Source organism: Oryctolagus cuniculus, chromosome 15 (assembly GCF_964237555.1).
Source record: "Oryctolagus cuniculus chromosome 15, mOryCun1.1, whole genome shotgun sequence".
Taxonomy (NCBI): Eukaryota; Metazoa; Chordata; class Mammalia; order Lagomorpha; family Leporidae; genus Oryctolagus; species Oryctolagus cuniculus.
In genome coordinates, this window is record NC_091446.1 from 61,707,931 (window position 1) to 61,730,698 (window position 22,768).

Below are 22,768 nucleotides of genomic sequence, written 5' to 3' on the forward strand. Positions count from 1 at the left end.
AGCAGCCGAAAGGCAGATTGCAAGTGTCCATCTGCACAGGACTGTACCCTGTCCACACAATGGGACGCCAAGTTACTCCACCACAAGAAGGATCAAAACCGCAATGCAGACCACAGCACCGTGCGGATGAAAGACCATGGAGTACGATTCCACTACAGGAAGTACCTGGAGCATCAAGTTCATAGACAGAAAGCAGAGAGATGGCTACCAGCAGCTGGAAGGAAGAAGAATGGGGAGCTGATGCCACTGAATTGGCTGAATTGGACTTTAAATACAGCAAAAAATTATGTTCTGTATATTTTATCACAATTAAAAACTAAAAACACTTAGTCTGAAACGGGTCGTTGGTGCTCACCCAACTACTGAAAGCATTCCTGGCACCGACAAGAGGCAGCCCCTGCGGCGGAGAGAGGGGCTGGACACAGGGAGATGCCAGGGAAGCTGGGTTCCTGGGGGCTCCAGAGCTGGCCGGAGCTCTGACCCCACACAGGCAGGCACCTCTTCCAGCACCCAGAGGGGAGAGGCTGCCGGGACACAGGCTCACACCAGGGTCCCCTGTGGGACGTCGGCACGTCACAGGCACAGCCGCTCCCAGGTGGCCCTCAGGAGACAACACTGAGTATGGCACGCCTTGCTCCTACCTGAATCTCGCACACAGTGCTCTCCACCCCGCGTGAACTGGTCCCTCCTGCTGTGGTCCTGGGAGCCCGGCAGCCACTCCTCTGGCTGGAGGAGCCCCTCCTCAGATTCATGTCTGGTTTCTGAAGTCCTCTCTCCAAGTCGCTGAGACGCAGGCTGGCAGGGGAGGGGACAGACCCGCAGTGGCACCCACTTCCAGCAGCCCCAGGGGCGAGGGCAGCGTGGCTGTGCCTGACTTCCCCAGGCGGGCTGCCTGGCTGGTCCCAGGTGCACACATCCTGTTGCTGTTAGAGACACACAATGTCTCTAGTCCCACCTTAATGACAGAGGTTGAACAATCCAGCAAAGAATGCATAATCAACTACTCTAGAATGTTCCATGGACTTGAACCTGTGTAAGTATCCCAGAATATTCAGCATATCCATACTTCAGTTCCTTGATGTGTAGAATTCTGCTAGTGTTGGCCAATTTATCAGCCTCAGGGGCAGGCATGTAGTGTAATAGTTAAGATGCCCACATCCCGAAGCCAGCGCTGTGGCATAGCCAGTATCCCATGTGGGTGCCGGTTCAAGTCCCAGCTGCTCCACTTCTGATCCAGCTCTCTGCTGATGGCCTGGGAAAGCAGAAGATGGCTCAGGTCCTTGGGCCTCTGCACCCACTTGGGAGACCCGGAAGAAGCGCCTGGCTTCGGTCTGTCTGGCCCAGCCCTGGCCGTTGCGGCCATTTGGGGAGTGAACCAGCGGATGGAAGACGTCTCCTCTGCTTCTGCCTCTCTGTGCCTCTTTCAAATAAATATATAAATCTTTAAAAAATAAATAGACTAACTGGGAAGCAGGTATTGAGTGCAAATACAAACAGGCTTTATTTAGCAGTGAACGAGTAAGCACACATTCACATGCAGGTGTGGGCTGCCCACAGAGAAATCCAGAACATAAGTGAGCCAGACTTGCCCGTGAACGAGAAAAGAAAAACCACGGTCCTCCAAACAACGACCGACACCACCGGCCTGCGGGAGAGTCCTCTCACCCACCTGCCACCTCTCTTTATAACGAACGGGATGAGCCCGCCCCCGCCACATCGGAGCTACCAATGGGTGGTGTCTGAGCATGCGCCTGATCCCGGATGTGATAGGTGCATCCTGGGAAGGTGGGCGTATCAAGCCGGCACTTAAAGAGACAGCGCAAGAATGCCAACTCAGCTGAATTTTAACTTACTGCCGAGTTATACCAGGTCAATTGGGTCTCTCCACGCATTTTCTTATCTAACGGTTTTCATTTATTACGTGTGTATTTTTAAAAAATCACTGTGGCTGCCGTGAGCAAGTATATGGTTGCACGGGGCTTACACGGCCCGAGGACACACATGTAAGAGCGCCCCCACACATGTGGGGCCGGTGTTGAGGCGCGGCTAGTTAAGCCTCCGCCTGCGACTCCAGCATCCTATACTGGAGCCCTGGTTCGAGTTCAGCTGCTTTGCTTCTGATACAGCTCCCTTCTTATATGCTTGGGAAGGCAGCTTAGGACGGCCCAAACGCTTGGGCCCCTGCACCCCTGTAGGAGACCTGGGTGGAGTTCAAGGCTCCTGACTGGCCTGGCCCGGACCCTGCCATTGCGGCCATTTGGGGAGTGAACAGATGGAAGATATCTCTCTCTCTCTCCCCGTCTCTGTCTCTGTAACTGCCTTCAAGGAAGTAAATAAGTCTCTAAAAAAAAAAGTGGTGTCTCATTCCCACCATAGACTGCAATGATATTTATTATGAGAATTGCCAGCAGATGTTAATAAAGGGCCTTGCAGGAACAAAACCAAGGGCAGTAAAGCGCGTTTGGGAAGGGGCGTCTTTGTTTTACTTTGCGTAAGGTGCATGTGGGCCAGCATATGAAGGCACGGATCTGGAGGAGGGTAAAACTAGGGACAGGGAAACCACGTGGCCAGCCATCATATCACCTGGGCTAGAAGAGAGGCCAGCCTGAACCCAGTAATGGCACCCAGTGGGGCACAGGTGAGTGAGATTGAGGAGGCTGGCCGTGAGGGGCTGGGGGCAGGTGAGCAGAGGGAGAAGGAAGCCTCTTGTGGTAGGGGCTATGTGTGGGTGGAGCTGCCGGGTCCCAGACGCACTGGAAAAGGAGGTGTGGGGAAATGACTGGAGACGTGCCGGGTTTCGTTTTCCTGCAGGGCCCCTGTCCAGGTGGCGTCCTGGCAGGACTAGAGCAGGGGCCTGTGTGTTGAAGCTGGAGCCGTGGCTGGGTGGGTTTTCCCCCAGGAGACCGCAGAGCCCAAGGAGAGCACAGGGCACCACCACACAGGGTCGGGCAAGGAGACTGAGCCGTGGAGGAAGGGCCACTCCGTGTCCCGGTCCCAGCCGTTCACTGAAGGTGGTATTTCCTACCTTCCTCGGGCTGGAGTGCCCAGTGTTGTCTAGGTTGTGTACAGAAGGAGAAGACCCGGGCATGCCTTTGGCTAAGGGAGTTGTGCCTGTGTGGGAGCAGCCGCTCAGCTGTGTTCCACGTGGCTGCTGTGGTGGCGGTGTGACTGCCAGGAGCTCGGCCGTGCTGTAGGAGTCTGTGGACCTCACAGACGTCCAGAGCACTCAGCAGAATCACAATTGTCCTGCAGAATTGGCAGTGAAGCCGAGTTGTGCTGTGTGAATCTTGTTTTCCTATTGATTGCCAATGTAAGGACTCTTTGGGCCCCAAGATCGATAAAATCACTCACGAGTGTAGCAGACTTTTGTGATTCCTGAGAATATACTTGTCACAATAACATTTGAACCACTAATGATGAGTAACATGATTTCAGCCATTTAAATAGTGATGTCCCTGTCCAAGGATGTCCAGACTGAACATCCAAAAATACACAAATTATGTGCTACACAGTCTCTGTTGTGTCAATACGTTCTTCTCTTTAAAGAAAAAATGCCAGGGGCCGACACCATGGCTCTCTTGGTTAATCCTCCGCCTGCAATGCCGGCATCCCAAATGGGCGCCGGGTTCTAGTCCCAGTTGCTCCTCTTCCGGTCCGGCTCTTTGCTGTGGCCCGGGAGGGCAGTGGAGGATGGCCCAAGTGCTTGGGCCCTGCACCCCATGGGAGACCAGGAGGAAGCACCTGGCTCCTGGCTTCAGATTGGTGAAGCTCTGGCCGTGGCGGCCATTTGGGGGGTGAACCAACAGAAGGAAGACCTTTCTCTCTGTCTCTCTGTCAAATAAAAAAAAAAAAATGCTAGAGCCTAGAATCCAGGGTTTATTTATTTATTTAAAGGCAGAATAATTGGGGGCAGGGGGGGCTCCTCTCCATCCACTGGTTCCCTCCCCAGTGACTGCAATAGCTGGGGCTAGGCCAGCTAAAGCCAGGAGCCAGGAACTCCATTCTGGCCTCCCACATAGGTAGGTGGGAGGGGCCAACTACTTTGACCATCACCCTCTGCCTTTCCAAGTGCATCAGCAGGAAGCTGGACTGGATGCGGAGCAGCCGGGTTGTAAAGCGGTACTCCGAGGTGGGATGCCCGTGTCCCAAGCAGCAGCTTAACCTGCTGTGCCCCAACATCAGCTCCAGGGTGTTCTTTCTTACAAGTTGTTTCAGAAAGGCAGCCCAAGAGCCCAGCTGCTCACTCGCTGCATGGCCTGCACTGCGCCACTCGTCCCTCGTGCCGCATTTGATTCCAGCAGGTTTTCCTTCTGTGAATCCAATGCCTGTGCATCCGTCTGTCCAACTGAAAACAGCCGGGCCTTCCTCAGGGGCTTCTGCAAGCTCCAGGCCCATACGGCTCCCTGGCAGCCTGGCCCTCGTGCAGACGGCTCACTCGACGGCCTTGGAGAGGTTGCACACGTCTCTAAGCACAGGTGTCAGGAGGCAGGAGAGCCATGGTTCAAGATGCTAAACTCAGTTCACCTGCTCCCAAGTTTCAACTGGAGCAGCTCCATGGTTCCCTCTCCCATTTAAAAAGAGAGGCAATGGCTGGTGCCGCGGCTCACTAGGCTAATCCTCCGCCTTGCGGTGCCGGCACACCAGGTTCTAGTCCCAGTCCGGGCGCCGGATTCTGTCCCGGTTGCCCCTCTTCCAGGCCAGCTCTCTGCTGTGGCCCGGGAGTGCAGTGGAGGATGGGCCAAGACCTTGGGCCCTGTACCCGCATGGGAGACCAGGAGAAGCACCTGGCTCCTGCCATCGGATCAGCACGGTGCGCCGGCCGCAGCGCACCGGCCACGGCGGCCATTGGAGGTGAACCAACGGCAAAAGGAAGACCTTTCTCTCTGTCTCTCTCTCTCACTGTCCACTCTGCCTGTCAAAAATAAATAAATAAATAAATAAGAGAGAAAGAGGCAAGTATGGGCTCCAGCAGTGACGATGCCCTGAGTAAGTTGGTAAGGAAATCTCTTTTATGGTGCACACTGGGGAATTGTACTTTTTGACCTGGAGTCATTAAAAAAAAAAAAAAAAAAAAAAAAAACTTTGAGAGATTTACACCTCCATCTCTTGATAGGTATCTTTTGCAAGAGAGAGAAAGGATTGGGCAACGACCTGAATGCAGCCAAGTGGATGACTTACCATGACATCCACTTCAAATCCCTGTCCCATTGTTCCACCAAGTGTGCTCATGGCTCTCAAAGTGGAGCGCCCCAATCTTTGATTCAGAAAACATGGGCCCGTAGAAATGCATTGGGGGTAAGCACAATAGTCATTGTTTAATCATCTGGAGAAGATGTGAGAATGAATTTGCGGTGATTTAGCGCTTTTTCATTATGGAAATGCCATATAAATATTTAACTCTAATGTTTATTTTATTCTAATTTTTTGTTAATCACATTTGCTTAGTTAATATGGCATACTTATGCCAAGTTTTTATTATTGCCATAGATTTTATGAATGATGGCAATTTCATGTGCTATTTCACTTGAAATTAGGTTGATTGTAAAGACTCCTACAGAATTGCCTGTTAATTTTAGGATTTATGTATTGTACCAGCAGACCCCTGAACACACGCACACACACTGACTCCCTCTCATTATCAAGGAGACAACACATGGGCACACACCTCCAGCTTTCCAAAGAAAGGGATTTTTCTTCAAAGCTCATTCACACTTTTGAAGGCAGACAAATTTGGTTTAGTATAACATCCTCCCAATTTTGAGGAAGAAGGGAAAATAACAAAACAAGACAGAAGACGAAGAGGCAATGTGCATCCGTGGTCTAAACCAATTCCACAGCTTTTTATGATTTTGACCCCAAAGTGTTGCTGCCATGTGAAATTGCTATAGGAAAAGTTCTTTTCATCAACATTTTCTCATTTACCAAATGCCATGTCTGATCAGCTCAGAGCTATGCTTACGTCCTGGGGGGTCTTTCCACCCAGGTCTCGTGAGCATCTCCTCATTCCATGGCTGAATCAGCTCCCACCATTGACTGTCCCCCAGGACGGGAGCAACCTGCCGCACCAAGGGAGGGGGTGAGGGAGAGTCTACAGCGGATCCCACTGGGTCCCAGAGACAGATTTTTTTTTTTTTTTTTTGACAGGCAGAGTGGACAGTGAGAGAGACAGACAGAGAGAAAGGTCTTCCTTTGCCATTGGTTCACTCTCCAATGGCCGCCGCGGCCGGTGTGCTGCGGCCGGTGCACCGCGCTGATCCGAAGCCAGGAGCCAGGTGCTTCTCCTGGTCTCCCATGGGGTGCAGGGCCCAAGCACTTGGGCCATCCTCCACTGCACTCCCGGGCCACAGCAGAGAGCTGGCCTGGAAGAGGGGCAACCGGGACAGAATCCGGCACCCCGACCGGGACTAGAACCTGGTGTGCCGGCGCCGCTAGGCGGAGGATTAGCCTATTGAGCCACGGCGCCGACTCCCCAGAGACAGATTCTACCCACTCTCTACTCTCCTCAGAGATGGCTTTGCTCTCTGTAGACCCAACAAAATTCAGGGCCTGCGCCAAGATTCTGCATTAGTCAGGATTCACTTCTGCTAACTTTGGCTTAAACAAGAGACTTTACTTCACTCTCATATTAAAAACTCCAGGACAGACAGAGCAGAATGGTCTGTTCCCTCCATCTTGTTGCTCTCCTCCACAACTTCTTGGTCAAAGACGGCTGCTCAGATGCCATCCATCATGTCCATCATCCACCAGCAGAAAGGGAAGAAGGCCACAAACCTTCCCAGAAGTCCCTTACAACACAACTGCCTGCCTTCCATTGGCCAGAACTTAGTCACATGACCGTACTTTTCAACCAGGGATGTTGGGAAATACAGTCTTTGTTCCTGTGGCTCTGGGCTCAGCCGAAAGTCACAAGCCCATCTACTAAGGAAGAGGAAGAATGAATGTCCAGAACAATAAGACTTTGCTCTAGGATCCTGTATCAGATCTTACAAAAATATCATACTTGCCTCTAATGGGTTCTTTTTGGCATTCTAGACTTCTTTCCAAGTCCAAGTTTAAAAATAGCCAGTGGGCCGGCACCGCGGCTCACTATGCTAATCCTCCGCCTGCGGCGCCGACACAGCGGGTTCTAGTCCTGGTCGGGGCGCCGGATTCTGTCCTGGTTGTCCCTCTTCCAGACCAGCTCTCTGCTGTGGCCCGGGAGTGCAGTGGAGGATGGCCCAAGTCCTTGGGCCCCTGCACCCCATGGGAGACCAGGAGAAGCACCTGGCTCCTGGCTTCAGATCAGCGCGGTGCGCTGGCCACGACAGCCATTGGAGGGTGAACCAACGGTAAAGGAAGACCTTTCTCTCTGTCTCTCTCTCTCACTGTCCACTCTGCCTGTCAAAAAAAAAATTTTTTTAAAGAAAATAGCCAGTGAATAAATTGGATCAAACCCAAAGACCGTGTCTATAGGAAAACTTTAGAGAGCTCAGATGCCATTGTGTGATTGCCTGCTAACACTCCCTTGTCATTTCAGCCGAAATCCTGGAGCTGGCCGGGAATGCCGCGAGAGACAACAAGAAAGCCAGAATAGCTCCAAGACACATCCTGCTGGCAGTTGCCAATGATGAGGAACTCAACCAGGTATGTCTGAGGCATTGCCACAGCCACGGGATAGGTCTCCAAACACAGCACGGCAGGTGGAGCCGGCTGTCCACAGACCACACCTGCGACAGCCACGTCTGTGCAGACTCTCAGACCAGCTAAGGGGAGGACTCACGCTGCTGGGTCTGTGGTTCAGTTTCAGACTCAGTGCCTGTGGGACAGGTCCTGCTGTGTGCCCCAGCCCAGCCCACTCCATAGTACACAAGGTGGTGGGTAAACAGTATAAGGGGTTTTGTTTAGGCGCAGGCTATTGGCCTGGAGGTTGAAGATGCCCATGTCCAGTATGAGTGCCAGGGTTCCATGCGCAGTTCTGGCTTCTGATTCCAGCTTCTGACCACTGCAGACCCTGGGAGGCCTCAGTGATAGCTCAAGTAACTGGGCTCCTGCCTCCCGTGTGGGAACACCTGAGTTGAGTTCCTGGCTCCTGGCTTTTGCCTGCCCCAGCCGGTCACTGCAAGCATGCGGAGGGTGAACCAGCAAATGGGAGCCCTCTCTCCCTATCTGTCTGCATCGCTGCCTCTCTGCCTCTCAATTTTTAAATACACTCATTTAAAAGAAATTTTATTTATATTTATTTTCTTATCTCATTCACTCAAACTGTAGTGAAAAATTGGCTCTTATTGCCAATCTTGCTGATCCATCATGGACTGACAATTTCAAAAACCGGGACAAAAATTAATCACTAAAAAGACATAAAGGTATATAAGCTACAAACCATAATTTTTGTAAGCAGATTCAATAGCTATTCAACAATTTTGTTTAAGTTGCTATTCTTGTTTTATTAATTTTTTTGTATTTTTATTTATATGAGGTGAACAGATGTCCTCTATTTCATATATACGGATTTATAGTGATACTTCCCACCCTCCCCTCCTTCCTCCTTCCTTATTCTTTCTTTTAACTTTTACAATGACATACTTTCTGTTTATTTTATAATCATAAGCTTAACCCTCCACTAAGTAAAGAATTCAACAAATAATAAGAAAAAATACCTGTTCCTCAACAGTAGAAATAAGGGCTGTAAACATTCAAATCTTAAAATATCAATTTCGCTCATATGCATTATAATTATTTTTTTCATTTGAAAGGCAGAGAGACAGAGAAAGATGTTCCATTTGCTGGCTCACTCCCCAAATGCCTGCAACACGCAGGCTGGACCAGGTGGAAGCCAGGAGCCTGGAACCCAATCTGGGTCTCCCACATGGGCGGCAGGGCCCTGAGCCCCTGAGCCATCACTGCTGCCTCCCAGCATGCACAGTAGCAGGGAGCAGTTTGCTGTAGATGTTTCCAGACTCTTCCTTACCAGTTCCAAACGTCTGTTTTCATAAGTGGGTAGCTAGCAGATCATGGGCAAATGTGGTCCGTGGACTGTTGACGCTTCGGGATTGGCACAGTATATTCCTGTAGTCATACGTGTCAATCGTCTACAGTAAGCATACACTGATGGGGCCGTGCATGGTCAGGAGAGGGGATCCATAACAGGCTCTGCTCCTTGCACTGACCTTTGAACCTGATCGTGTCCAGCTGTGCTCCCACGTGTGAAGCTCTTTGTGCTCCTCTGTGTCTGGAATGCCAGAGCCCTAGGCAGCTTCCCCAGTTCAACTTCTGTCTCCTTTTCATTTTGCTTTGCTTTGTTTTGCTTTCTGCACAAGATCAGGGGATACCTCGATTCCTACAGAGAAACACTGCAAGCAGGAGGGGAAAGCCAGTTAAACGGTGCAGCGTGCAGTTTCTTTAGGAAAGCAGAAACCCAAGTTCAGGCTCGTTTTGCCGACTGTTAGACCCGCGTTAAATCCGCAGCAGCAAGCTCTCTGCTGAGTGAGCCCGCGCTCTTCTCTCCTCAGCTGCTGAAGGGGGTGACCATCGCCAGTGGAGGCGTCCTGCCCAGAATTCACCCCGAACTGCTGGCCAAAAAGCGAGGGACCAAAGGCAAGTCGGAAACCATCCTCTCCCCACCCCCAGAGAAGAGAGGAAGGAAGGCCTCGTCCGGAAAGAAGGGGGGCAAGAAGTCCAAGGCCACCAAGCCACGCACGTCCAAAAAGGTGAGCCGAGGCTGCACGCCTGAGCTGGGCGCCCGCCCCACTGCTGTGCTCAGGTTTGCATCCCCCCACAAAACCCTCGGACTCACAGCTAAGCCCAGGGGCTGGCACTGGGAGGCGGGGCCTGGGGAATGTCATTAGATCATTGAGGATGCCCTCTCATGAGCCTGAGCAAGCTTCTCCACGCCTTCCGCCCCAGAGGGCACAGCCAGAGGGCACCAGCTCTGAGGAAGGGACCTTGCCCGCACACGCCCTGCGGGCGCCTGCCTTGATCTTAGATTTCTCAGCAATGAATCTCCATCTCTGATGAGCCATCTCTGATGGCGATTTGTTACGCCGCTGGAACAGACTGAGACAGTGCAGAGGGAAAGCAAAGCTTAGCGAGGCACTGATGCAGGCCGAGCCGGCGTCTCTGCAGAACCCAGGGTGCTGCGGCTTGGTGCGGGGAGGAGAGGGTCAAGGCCTTTGAGCCTTGAGCGGGCTGGTTTTCAGACCCCTCTCCCACCCCCACCAGAATCTCACGTGAGAGGCACAAGCCTGGAACCCTGCTTCTCGTTCCTCCGTGGAGCCCCATGCTGCAGACTCGGCAATCCCTGGTCTCCCTTAGGAAGCCCCCTAGGTTCAGCCAGTGGGCGTCCAGGTGTCTGGGACAGCTTGCCATAATGAGTAGCGTAGCTCGCAGAGAGCCCTTTGTGTTGCAATACATTCAGGTGCTGCTCAGGACAGGACCCACTAGGCCCCTGTGGCTGTTTACATTTGAATTAATATTACATCCAGTTACAAATTCAGGTTCTCGATGGCACAAGCCACATCACATGGACACGGTAGCAGCCGACAGCTCGGACAGAATTTCCGTGACCACAGAGTTCTGTGAGGCCGAGCTGTGACGCTGTGACATTCTCATTCCACACACCTCCATGATAACACAGAAGGTCATGTGAGAGTTCGGGCCACTACCACTGCACCCCAGGGAGACCAGGGCAGAAGGGAGGTTGAGCAGTGCCCTGTGGATGACCCTCTTCGCTCTGCTGCTTGCCTTCGTAAGCTCTAGGCACTGAAAAGAGCAAGCACGACGTCCCTGTGTCCAGGTGCAGGTGAGGGCCCGGGTGTGTGGTCCATTGTCTGCTGACCTAGGAGGACACCTGCGCCGTGTGTGTTGTAAGGATCGGTTCTGGAGGCTGGCAAGTCCAGGATCCAGGGGCCACTTCTGTGACACGGGGCAGGGCATCACGGGGCCAGGAGCCAGCGAGGGCAGGAACAGGAGCGCGCTCCCTTTTACAACAGAGCCACTCCCCTGATCGGCGCTTAATCCATTCAGGAGGCAGAGCTGCCCTTGGCCTAATCACCTCTTAAAGGTCCCACCTCCCAGCACTGGCACAGTGGCAGTCGCATGTCAGCATGAGTTTTGGAGGGGACATTCAGCCACGGCAACATGTGAGCCCCTCACCGGCCCTCAGTCTTGGCAGTGTCCTTTCCTTTTTCTCAAACTGCTGTCCCTTGCCTCCCTCCATCCAGAAACAGTGGGACACAGGGGCAGGCGTTGCAGCACAGTGGTTCAGCAGGGCTTGGGACACCCTCATCTCGTGTGAGAGTACCCGGGTGTGCAGCTCGTGCCTCTGCTCACCCAGCCTCCTGCCAGTGCACCCTGGGAGGCAGCGGGTGAGGACTCAAGGACTTGGGCCCCTGCCACCCATGGGGGAGGCCTGGATGGAGTTTCAGGCTTGTGGCCTACCCCAACTATCCTGAGCATTTGGATGGGAGACCTCTCTCGCTCTCTCCCGCTCACTCGCTCTCTTGCTGTGTGTGTGTGTGTGTCTTGAGCATGCTCTCACTCTCACTGTACATCTCAGATAAAAAAGAAACAGCAGAACATAACGCCTAACCACTTCCTTTCCTGTCCAAGCTGGTGGCAGCCGTGGGAAGAGCTAAGGAAAGCCACACTGGCTCTTTCTGATTCTCACCTGTTCTGCCTTCTGCCAACAGTCCAAACCAAAGGACAGCGATAAAGAAGGAGCTTCACACTCCACCTCGGAGGACGGGCCAGGGGATGGATTCACCATTCTGTCTTCTAAGAGCCTTGTTCTAGGACAGAAGGTAATAAAGTGATCTTGGTGTGCCGCAGTAAAACTGTTGTATTCTTACCACCTCCTGTTTATGAGCAGTGACGCCTCCTTCGTCCCTCGCCCCTTGCTCCCCTAATATGACTTTCCCTCCGGTCTTGGATTATTCATTGGTAGACTAAAGAGCTGGGCAGTGTCTGCATGGTGAGAGTGAGCAAGCCCTCCTCTGGTGCTGAGAACTGCTAACACTGGTCAGCCAAAGGGAAGCACAGACAGTAGCTAGGACGGCAGCACTGGTTTTCCTGGGGATTCTCCCTGCGCCTGTCCATAGCTAGCCCTCTCAAACAGCCTCTGAGAGGCCTCTCTTCATTGAATGTAATTGGTCAAAGAAATAAAACAGGAATATCTGTTTCCTGGACATGCCTGGTGTTAGCAATGACTTCCTTGCTAATAGCTCAACCTGCTTGCCTTCCTGGGCTGCAGGAAGAAAACCAGCAGGGCCATACATCTGAGCAGTCCTCAGCAACACAACAGCAGCCCAGGCAGACGTGCAAAGATTTTATCCCCACAAGTGTGAAGTCTACAGAGCACTTTGTCTACCAAGTCAACTGGGGCTGCAGTAGCTACACCAGGAAATAGTCACTTCCTCCTCTCCGGTCACTGAGTGCTGCACACTGACAATAGAGTGAACCTCCCTCAAAGCCATTGGCAAAAGCATGTCCTGAGAACACAGGTGTGCGAGTTTCCAGTGCCTCACTAATGGCAGAAAGCAGGGAGCAGAGAGGTGGAATTGGTGTCCCTCCTACAGCTGTCCATGGTTCCGTGCTGAGTAGCTTTCTCCACTCAGCCAGGGGGACCAAAGTTCCTCCTCACACAGGTCATGATAGAGAACGCCTTTCTTACAACCCATGATGAGCACACTGGGTGGCATTTCCCAAGGGTAGCCTCCTGATGTGGTCCCCAAAATGCAAGGAGGCCAGACATGGGCAGGTCAGCATCCCAGAGCCCACCACTCCTCTCAAGCAAGGTAGTTGGCTTCTGAGTCCTGCCTCCAGAGGTTCTGTGCTGTTCTGGAAAGATCCAGGGCACTAAGGGGAGAAGACAGAGCGAGCCCTGGGCTTCCCTCATGGCAGCAACTCAGAGCACTGACTCCTCACTGAAAACCTCCCACCGGGCCGGCGCCGCGGCTCACGAGGCTAATCCTCCGCTTTGCGGTGCCGGCATACCGGGTTCTAGTCCTGGTCGGGGCGCCGGATTCTGTCCGGGTTGCCCCTCTTCCAGGCCAGCCCTCTGCTGTGGCCCGGGAGTGCAGTGGAGGATGGCCCAAGTGCTTGGGCCCTGCACCCCATGGGAGACCAGGAGAAGTACCTGGCTCCTGCCATCGGATCAGCACGGTGCGCCGGCCACAGCACGCCAGCCGTGGCGGCCATTGGAGGGTGAACCAACGGCAAAAGGAAGACCTTTCTCTCTGTCTCTCTCTCTCACTGTCCACTCTGCCTATAAAAAAAAAAAAATAAATAAATAAATAAAAACTCCCACTGGTGTTGGCAACCAAAGGAAAGAAAGAGGAGGGAGACCTCGTTCCTCTTCCTGGAAGAGGAGGTGCATTTGTTGCATGCTCAAAGCAAAGACAATCCGCTGGGCTCAAAAAGCCTAGTGAAAAACAGACAGCGGGGAACATCGAGAGCAGTGCTCTCCGTGCAGCCTTTGTGTTGACATCCAGTAAGAATAATTAAGAATTAATGAGTGCTGAGTAAAATACGAAGATTTCAGTGGAACTTCATCTTCCTGTGTTCTCCGTCTTTCCTTCCCAACGCAGCTGTCCCTGACCCAGAGTGACATCAGCCATATTGGCTCCATGAGAGTGGAGGGCATCGTCCATCCAACCACAGCTGAAATTGACCTCAAGGAAGATATAGGTAAGGGCCTCTACTTTGGTAGAGGCGCCATGAAGTAGCCCGGTGTTAGGTCACGTCCTCGTGAGATCCGTCATTTGTCACTGTCAACTGGACATCCCACTGTCTGAGTCCCTGTCAAACTCTTGTCTTCACCTGTGATTGGACAACATCATGAGAGATTAATGAGCTTTTTGAAATCCTGCATATATTTTTGGACAGTTTTATGAAGTATTGTGTAAAAGTCGATCATTAGTGTGCAGTTCGGTGAATTTTTCTCAAAGTGAACCCTACCCTACAACCAGTGGCTGGCCCAGGAGTCCAAGGCCAGAAAGGAGATCGGGGGTGGTGGGCACGGGCTGTGATTCCCCACTGCCCCGTTGTAGCATTGAGACGCAAGCACAGCAGTGAGGAAACCCCAGGGGGGCAGGCTGCTCTCGGAGACGGCTGTCCTCTGTGTGTGCGATGCACTTTCATGCCTGAGCCTGTGGGGGAGCTCCATCGCCCAAGTCCGAGGGTCTCTCTGAACTGAATAATAATAACAGAAATAACACAGGTTGAGTTTGCCTTTTCCAAAATGCTCAGGACCAGAAGTGTTTCAGATTTTGTTTTTTGAGTTTTTTTTTTTTAAGATTTATTTATTTATTAGAGAGGCAGAGTTACAGACAGAGGACGAGAAAGAGAAGTCTTCCATCCACTGGTTCACTCCCCAAATGGCCACAACGGCCAGATCTAGGCCTATCTGAAGCCAGGAGCCAAGAGCTTCCTCCGGGTCTCCCACATGGGTATTGGAGCCCAAGCACTTGGGCCATCCTCTGCTGCTTTCTCAGCGCATCAGTAGGCAGCTGGATCGGAAGTGGAGCAGCCAGGACTTGAACCAGTGCCCATATGGGATGCCGGCACTACAGGCAGAGGCCTAACCTACCACACCACAGCACCAGCACAGTGCCAGCCCCTATTTCAGATTTTGGAACATTAGCATATACATAATGAGATATCCTGGGAGAGGGTACCCAAGTCTAAACACGAAATTCATTTACGTTTCTTGTGCTCCTTATAAGCCTAGGCTGAGGGCCATCTTGTGTAACATTTTTCTTGCACCGTAGTTTTGACTGCAGCCCAGGACATGAGGTCAGGGGCAGCAGTCTCCACTTTGTGGTGTCACATGAGTACTCAGAGTTTCAGATTTTGGAGCGTGTTGGATTTGGATTCTCAGATGAGGGATGCTCAACCTGTAATAAAAACCACTAAGGAGAGAGAGTGGAGGCTTGCCCGAGACATCCCCATCAGCATGCTAACCTGCAGACGAAACGCCAGACAACAGCAGCATCCGGGTCTGGACATCACACCGGTGTGTTCTCAGAGACGCCAGGGTGCTACGAGGCAACTGGTCCCTGCTGGGCCAGAGCGCCTCCTGCCATCTCCAAGGGGCTCCACTTGGCCTCCGTGGAAACAAGACCCTGAGACATGGAATATTACCCCCAACATCAAAGACTGGGGATATAGGGTGCCGGTGTTGTGGCATAGCAGGTAAAGCCAATGCCTGTGACGCCAGCATCCCAAATGGGCACCAGTGTGTCTCCCAGCTGCTCCACTTCCAATCTACATCCTTGCCAATGTGCCTGGGAAAAACAGTAGAAGATGGCCCAAGTGCTTGGGTCCCTACCACCCACATGGGAGACCCAGATGAAATTCCTGGCTCCTGGCTTCTCCCTGGCCCAGTGCTGGCTGTTGCAGCCATCTAGAGAGTGAACCAGCAGATGGAAGATCTCTTTCTCCCTCTCTGGTTCTCCCTGTCTCTGTGTCTCTGACTTTCAAAATAAATGAAAAAATCTTAAAAAAAAAAAAAAAAGATTTGGGGTGTCTCCCAGCAGCAAAGTCCTTCAAGGGAAGCCTCTAAAACCTCTGCATTTTTCCATTACAAAGGGAGCCCCAAGTTCAGAGGACAACATGCAAGGCTGCCCTGGGTCTGTATCGTTCCTCTGACCCCAAGGACTTACAATATGTTGGTGGCACTGAGGTAGGAACAGGACCCCAGAGCTGTCAACATGGTTACTGAACCCATGGAACAGAACACTGGAATATGAAGATTTTTTTCAAAAATCATCTTCCAGGGGCCAGTGTTGTGCCATGGGTAAAGCTGCTGCCTGCAATGCCAGCATCTTATATTAGAGCACCAATTCAGGTCCCGGCTGCTCCACTTCTGATCCAGCTCCCTGCTAATGCACCTGGGAAAGAAGCAGAAGATGACCCCAGTACCTGGGCCCCTGCACCCACGTGAGAGACCCAAATGAAGCTCCTGGCTCCTGGCTTTGGCCAGGCCCAGCCCCAGCCCCGAGTCTTATAGCCATTTGGGGAATGAACCAGTGGATAGAAAACTCTGTGTGTGTGTGTGTGTGTGTGTGTGTGTTTCTCCCCACACCCCACCTCTGTGTCACTCTTCCTTTCAAATAAATCTTTTGTTAAAATATTTATTTATTTGAAAGAGTTACATAGAGAGAGATCTTCCACCTGCTGGTTCATTCCCCAGATGGCGGCCACTGCCAGCGTTGAGCCAGAGTGGAGCCGGGAGCTTCTTCCAGGTCTCCCATGTGGGTAGTAAGAGCTCAAGCAGTTGGGTCATGTTTCGTTGCTTTTCCCAGGCCATTAGCAGGGAGCTGGATGGGAAGTGGAGCAGCCAGGACTCGAATCAACACCCATATGGGATGTTGGCATTGCAGGCATCAGCTTTACCCACTATACCACAACACCAGCACCAATAAATAGATCTTTATATATACACATACAGGAACGCTGGGCACCCCCACCAACACCTGCTTACTAAGTCTGTGTCAAGCAGTGTAATGACATCAAAAGAACAGTCAGTGTTTTCCTGTTGTGCTCCCTTGCAGGTAAAGCCTTGGAAAAGGCTGGGGGGAAGGAGTTCTTGGAAACAGTAAAGGAGCTTCGCAAATCCCAGGGCCCTTTGGAGGTGGCTGAAGGTAAGTGTGGCGTTGGGTCCATGTGGATTCCCAGCAGAGCCCCACCCAGCCCCACTGGCCTCATGTGTGCTTAGTTTATGCAACAAAACACGCCATAACTGACAGAGAGCTGGGCTCACGTCCCTAAGGTCATTGGAGCAGGCTCAAGTGGGTCTGGGGACTAGAAAGTCGATGGTTCTCTTTGCATGAGCTACTCCCTAAATGGTCTAAAGCCATTGAGTGAACCTTGTGAGGGTGTGGTGAGACACACACAACACAAAAGGCACCACCATAACCATCCTAATGTGTGGACCTCCATGGCATGGAGTGCTTCCACAGTGTTGTGCAGCCATCAGCCCGTCTGGTTCCAGAGCTGCCTGCCTGACCCCGTCCAACAGAAAGCCCATATGTGTTAAGCAGCCACATACCTCCCCAGCTCCTGGCAGTCACAGGCCTACTTTGTGTCTATGAATTTGCCCATTCTGCACGTTTCATGTCAGTGAAATCATCCAGTATGTGACCCTTTGTGTCTGGCTTCCGTCACTTACCTTAATCTTTCTAAAGTCCATCCACATTATACTGGGGGTCAATGCCTCTGTCCTGGTTGATGGCTGAATAATATTCCACTTTGTTCATCCGTTTGCCTGTTGATGCACGTTGGGGTTGCCTCCGCCTCTGCCACTGTGGATGTCTGTGCACAGGTTTTTGCCTGCACACCTGTTATCAGGGTCGCTGGGAAACTGATGATGGGTGAACCCAACTGCGGATTTGTGTTCTAACCACACAGTCCCCTGTCGATTCATGCATGGGACATACGGTCAATGCCAAGTGCTGCACTCACGCCAGGACTTCGGGGGTCAGCAAACCCATCGCTGTCTTCAGATGCATGAGTGGGGCAGGGAAGGAACCATGACCTCTGCTCGGGGGGGTTGGGAGCACTCTAGGCCCACGCAGGGGCAGGACGCTGTGGGTAGTGAGAACATCGTGTGTGAGCAGGCTCGGGCATGAGCAGGCAGGAGGAAGGAGAAAGACGGGAGCCAGAGAGGAGCAAGGACCCATGGACTGAAAGTGACCTATGCAGATGAGAGGCACCACATGGAAGAGGATACAGGGACTGTTAGATTGGATTTGACTGTTAGAAAAGTGGCCGGCCTGAAAAGACTGCACATGGCACTCCCCACGCATGCGGTGAAGGCAACACTTCCTTTCTAAGTGAGACAGCCGCACTCCAGTGCAAGCAGAGCTAGTGTGTACACAGAGGCGGAAGGGCCATGGGCAGTGGCCACGAGGACGTGGCAGCCCCTGCACGGAGCTCTGGGTCTGAAAATGTGCAGAACCACTGGGAGGGCAACTCTTCCTTGGTCATGAGACCATGGCTACCGCACACTTGTAGGTGACCAGAGCCAGGCTCAGAGCCATAGGGTCGTCCATGACTGCGTTTCAGCCCAAAACAATGTATTTCCATGGCAACTGGAAATGGGAGAGAGGGCCTGAAGCTGTGCTGGTTGCCGATGTTCTAGAGATGCCACAGATGGGTGGCACTGTAGCATAGTGGGTAAAGCCACTGCCTGCAGTGCGGCATAAAAATATTTTTTTTTTCCTTCATTGAACGTTTAACCTTGCAAATAGGAGCGCATTCCTCTGATTTAAAAATCACCTTGTGGGCTTGTGTTGTGGTGCAGCTGGTTAAGCCACAGCTTGGGATGCCCATATTGGAGTCCTAGCTTCTCTCCTCCCAACCCAGCTCCTTGCTACTGCATGCTGGGAGGCAGCAGATGATGGCCCAAGTGGAGGTCCCAGCTCCTGGCTTCAGCCTGACCCAGTCCTGCCTGTTGTGGGCATTTGGGGGGTGAACGAGTACATGGAAGGTCTGTCTGTCTGTCTGTCTCTCTCTCTCTCTCTCTCATTTGTCTCCTTCTATCCCACTTCCTCTCTTTCTGTCACTCTACCTTTCAAATAAATAAATCTTCCCCTCACAAAAAAAAAAAAAAAAAAAAAAAAGACTTCACATTAAGCACAATACTATTTGGCTGACAACATGATGTGGTTCCCATGTGAAATAAGTCAGCCGTGGATGTGAGGAGCCTCACTCTCTCCAGCATTTGATAGCAGTCAGAACCCTGGGAGAAGTGCCCCAGGTGGCATGGCCAGGCCCCAGAGTCCTCCGTTCTCCATAGAACAGACTCTTGGGTATCAGTGCTCAGGCCAAACCAGGACGTTTGCTTCCGGTGTGCAGATACAGGGTGGTAGTGTCAGCCCATGGGGCCATGTCACGCCCCTGCCTCACTGGCGTTCTGCGAGAGGATTCCCGTGCCAGGCATGGGGAGACAGAGCCTACAGCCTCACCTGACTGGCTCAGGACTCAGTCTCCACGCTCCCAAGCAAGCGCAAACACAGCTTCTCCAAAACCGTGGCCATCGCTAGGACACATTTCTCATCAACCTAGAGGGCATCACAGACGGCAAAGAAATCTGTGGCACCAACCCCTCCCCCCCCGCCACACAGCTCCAGAACACCGCGCGTGCCCGTGCCCATGCCCGTGCCCGTGCCCGCTACACCGCTGCCCCTCGTGGCTACGGCCTCCCTAAACTGCCAAAGGCCCAGAGCCTGGCTGCTTCAGAGGTGCCCAGGCAGGGGGTGACTGCGGGGCAGGAAGCCCGCGGGTGCAACCAGCAGATCAGAGAGAAGTGCGCTCGGGGACCTCTCCGACTTCCCAGCAGCCTCAGTGCTTGTGAGCTCTGATGCTGACGGGAACCTCCAGAGAACCCCACAAAAATGGAATTAAAAGATACGTTTATTCTGATGCAAAAAGCTGTGAAAACCATGCACGTTTCCAGGCACTTGTTGAAGATTCCATGGACACTTGGATTTCACTTTTTGGGTTGGGGGAGTAAGATAAACTTAGGGAGGCAGGCATTTGGCATAGCACTGAAGACCTCTGCATCCAGTATTGCAGTGCCCGGCGTCAGTCCAGTCCCCACTCCCAGGCTCGGCTTCCTGCTGATGCGCACCCTGGGAGGCAGCAGGGGAGGGCTCAGGTACTTGGGTCCTTCCCACCCAAGTGAGAGACCATGATTGAGCTTCTGCCTCCTGGCCCACTTGTTCTGGGGTGCATACTCTCTCTCTTCCCCCTCAAATAACTAAGTGTAAAGGGGGCAGGGGCTGGCATTGTGGCGTAGCAGGTTAAGCCCCCACTTGCAACACCAGCATCCCCTGTCAGAGCACCAGTTCAAGTCCCAGCTGCTGCACTTCTGATCCAGCTCCCTGCTACTGTGCCTGAGAAAGGAGCAGAAGGTGGCTAACATGCTCAGGCCTCTGCACCCATGTGGAAGACCTAGATGGTGCTCCAGGCTCCATGGCTTCAGCCTGGACAGCCCTGGCCGCTGAGGCCATTTTAGGAGTGAACCAGCAGATGGAAGATCTCTTCCTCTCTGTCACCTCTCTCTCACTCTGTCTTTCAAATAAATAAAACAAGTCTTTTTAAAAAATGAAGAAATAAGTACATTTAAAAACAAAATAAACATATCCTCTTCTAATTCCATTTTCCATGAACTTTTTGAAGCACCATGTTTGGGAGAGTAAAAAGTAAAATGAGAAAGTATGATTGAAATCAGGAGCCAAAGCTGGCATGATCTAGTTTCATTTTTTTAAAAGATGTATTTATTTATTTGAAAGGCAGAGTTACAGAGAGGCAGAGGCAGAGAGAGAGAGAAGTCTCCCATCCGCTGGTTCACTCCCCAATTGGCTGCAATGGCCGGAGCTAGGCCGATCCAAAGCCAGGAGCTTCTTCGAGGTTTCCCACGTGGGTGCAGGGGCCCAAGGACTTGGACCATCTTCCACTGCTTTCCCAGGCCATAGAAGAGAGCTGGATCAGAAGTGGAACAGCCAGGTCTCAAACTGGCGCCCATGTGGGATGCTAGCACTGCAGGCGGCAGCTTTATCCACCACGCTACAGCACTGGCCCCTGCCTCCACTTCTGATCCAGGCTCCTATAATTCACCCTGGCAGGCTGCAGATGATGGCCCAAGTGCCTTGGTCCCTGCCAGCAACATGGGAGACTCAGACTGAATTCTGGGCTCCTGGCTTTGCCTTGGCCCAACTCCAGCTGTTACAGGCATTTGGGGAATGAACCAACAGAGGGAAGATCTCTCTCTCTCTCCTCTCTCGTTGCTCCACCCTTCAAGTAAATAAATAAACATCCTTCTCAAACGTCCAGCAGTTCTCAGTTCAGAGTCGTCGTAAAGTCACCCAAGTGAGGATCTCTGAGGGCTGGACTCAGGTACACAGAGCTCATCTCCTGTGGCTGCTGTGATCTGTTACCATAACGTCAGTGGGTTCATACTCAAAGTGTTCTCTTAGAGCTCTGGCAGTCAGAAGGCCACGCTGAGTTGGCACCGCGGCTCACTAGGCTAATCCTGCACCTGTGGTGCCAGCATCCCGGGTTCTAGTCCCGGTTGGGGCGCCAGATTCTGTCCCGGTTGCCCCTCTTCCAGTCCAGCTCTCTGCTATGGCCCGGGAAGGCAGTGGAGGATGGCCCAAGTGCTTGGGCCCTGCATCTGCATGGGAGACCAGGAGGAAGCACCTGGCTCCTGGCTTCAGATCGGCGCGGTGCGCTGGCTGCAGCACTCCAGCCGTAGTGGCCATTTGGGGGGTGAACCAATGGAAGGAAGACCTTTCTCTCTGTCTCTCTCTCTCTGTGTCTAACTCTGCCTGTCAAAAAAATAAATAAATAAAAAGAAGAAGGCAGCCACGCTGAGTTTTAAGGGGCGAAATCAAGGCCTCGGCCAGCTTGATTCCTTCAGGGGCCTCTTGGGGGAAGCTCTCTCCCAGGACTCCTGGCTGCAGCCCTGCATCTTGTCCAGACCCACCTGATCACACTTAGGGCCCAGACAACCCAGGACAGTGGTCCTGTCTCCAAATCCTTCATGTATTCCTGCCTCCTGCAGAGTTGCATCCCTTCCAGAGATGAGGATGGGGGTTTTGGGGCGGGGGCATTACTTGGCCTCCCCCAGCCACCAGAGACCACTCGACCTGTGTTTCTGGCCAGGAGCCATTAGGAGCAAGCCATCTAACCCAGGGGCCAGCTGGCGGACCACCTGGAAGTGCTGTGCCAGGGCCCTGTGCTGTCTGGTAGAGAGTGCATCCAGCCCACTTCTCTCTCCCTTCCCTGTCCCCAGTGAGCTAACAGGTAGACCTCTGAGGTTCAGCCTCACCCCAGCGTAAGGCAAAGGCTTAGGCGATAACCTGCGTTTCTCTGCCCCTGTGTCCCAGCCGCTGTCAGCCAGTCCAGTGGACTCGCAGCCAAGTTTGTCATCCACTGTCACATCCCGCAGTGGGGCTCCGACAAGTGTGAGGAGCAGCTGGAAGAGACCATCAAAAACTGCCTGTCGGCCGCCGAGGACAAAAAGCTCAAGTCCGTGGCGTTCCCGCCTTTCCCCAGCGGCAGGTAAGACGCCGGCTCCTGCAGGCTTTTCCCAGGGGACCCCCTGCTCCCCACTCTGGGACGTGATCAAGAGGTCAGAGCAGGAAACTGGGTTTCCATCCTTCAGCTCACAGGGAGAAGCGAGCCTGCTGCCCCATGGGGCGCACGGCTGTTAAAGCCCCAGGAGAGGCAGAGGCGAGGAAGGTGGCCTGTGATTTTTTTTTTTTTTTTTTTTTTTTTGAGAGCCCAGGTAGTTCAAATCACTCATCCCCGCCTGCGGGCCAAGTCTGGAACATGTAACTGGCAGACCCCAGGCCCAGAGGCCTTTGCTGCTCAAAGTGTGGTCCAGGGACTGGCAGCAGCGACCTCACTTGGGTCCAGTGTGGAATCTCAGGCCCTACCCTACACCTGCTCCAAAGCCCTGGGATCGGCAGAGGCATGACAGACACACCCAGAGAAGCAAAAGGCCCTTCCCGAGGGCTCGCCTAACGAGGGCAGGGGAAATGACCATTATCAGCGTCACAGACCCCGGCAGGGCAGCAGGAGGGTGAGGAGACGTGTGCTGTCACTCACAGCGCACCCTCCCCCTCCACGCCCCTAGCATGCAGCCTCCGGCTTTACCTCTGCACGCCCTCTCATCGCCAGAGGCCGCTCTATGGCACAAGCGGCACTGGGGAGGTTGGGAGTAGGGGGGGACTTGGCTCGGCATGCAGGGCCAGGTGTCCAGGGCTGGCCTGCTCTGGACCGG

At 52.9% G+C, this 22,768-nt stretch overlaps 1 protein-coding gene across 1 annotated transcript in view; it reads left to right on the forward strand.

Moving 5' to 3' along the window:
• The window catches only part of MACROH2A2 (macroH2A.2 histone), a 43,461-nt gene that overhangs the window by 19,698 nt on the left and 995 nt on the right, over window positions 1-22,768 (forward strand). Inside the window, exons 3-8 of the mRNA XM_002718440.5 lie at window positions 7,517-7,623; window positions 9,489-9,686; window positions 11,667-11,777; window positions 13,563-13,662; window positions 16,530-16,619; window positions 21,870-22,044. Of these exons, the coding sequence (XP_002718486.1) occupies window positions 7,517-7,623; window positions 9,489-9,686; window positions 11,667-11,777; window positions 13,563-13,662; window positions 16,530-16,619; window positions 21,870-22,044 (781 nt within the window). The remainder of the gene's footprint in view (window positions 1-7,516; window positions 7,624-9,488; window positions 9,687-11,666; window positions 11,778-13,562; window positions 13,663-16,529; window positions 16,620-21,869; window positions 22,045-22,768) is intronic.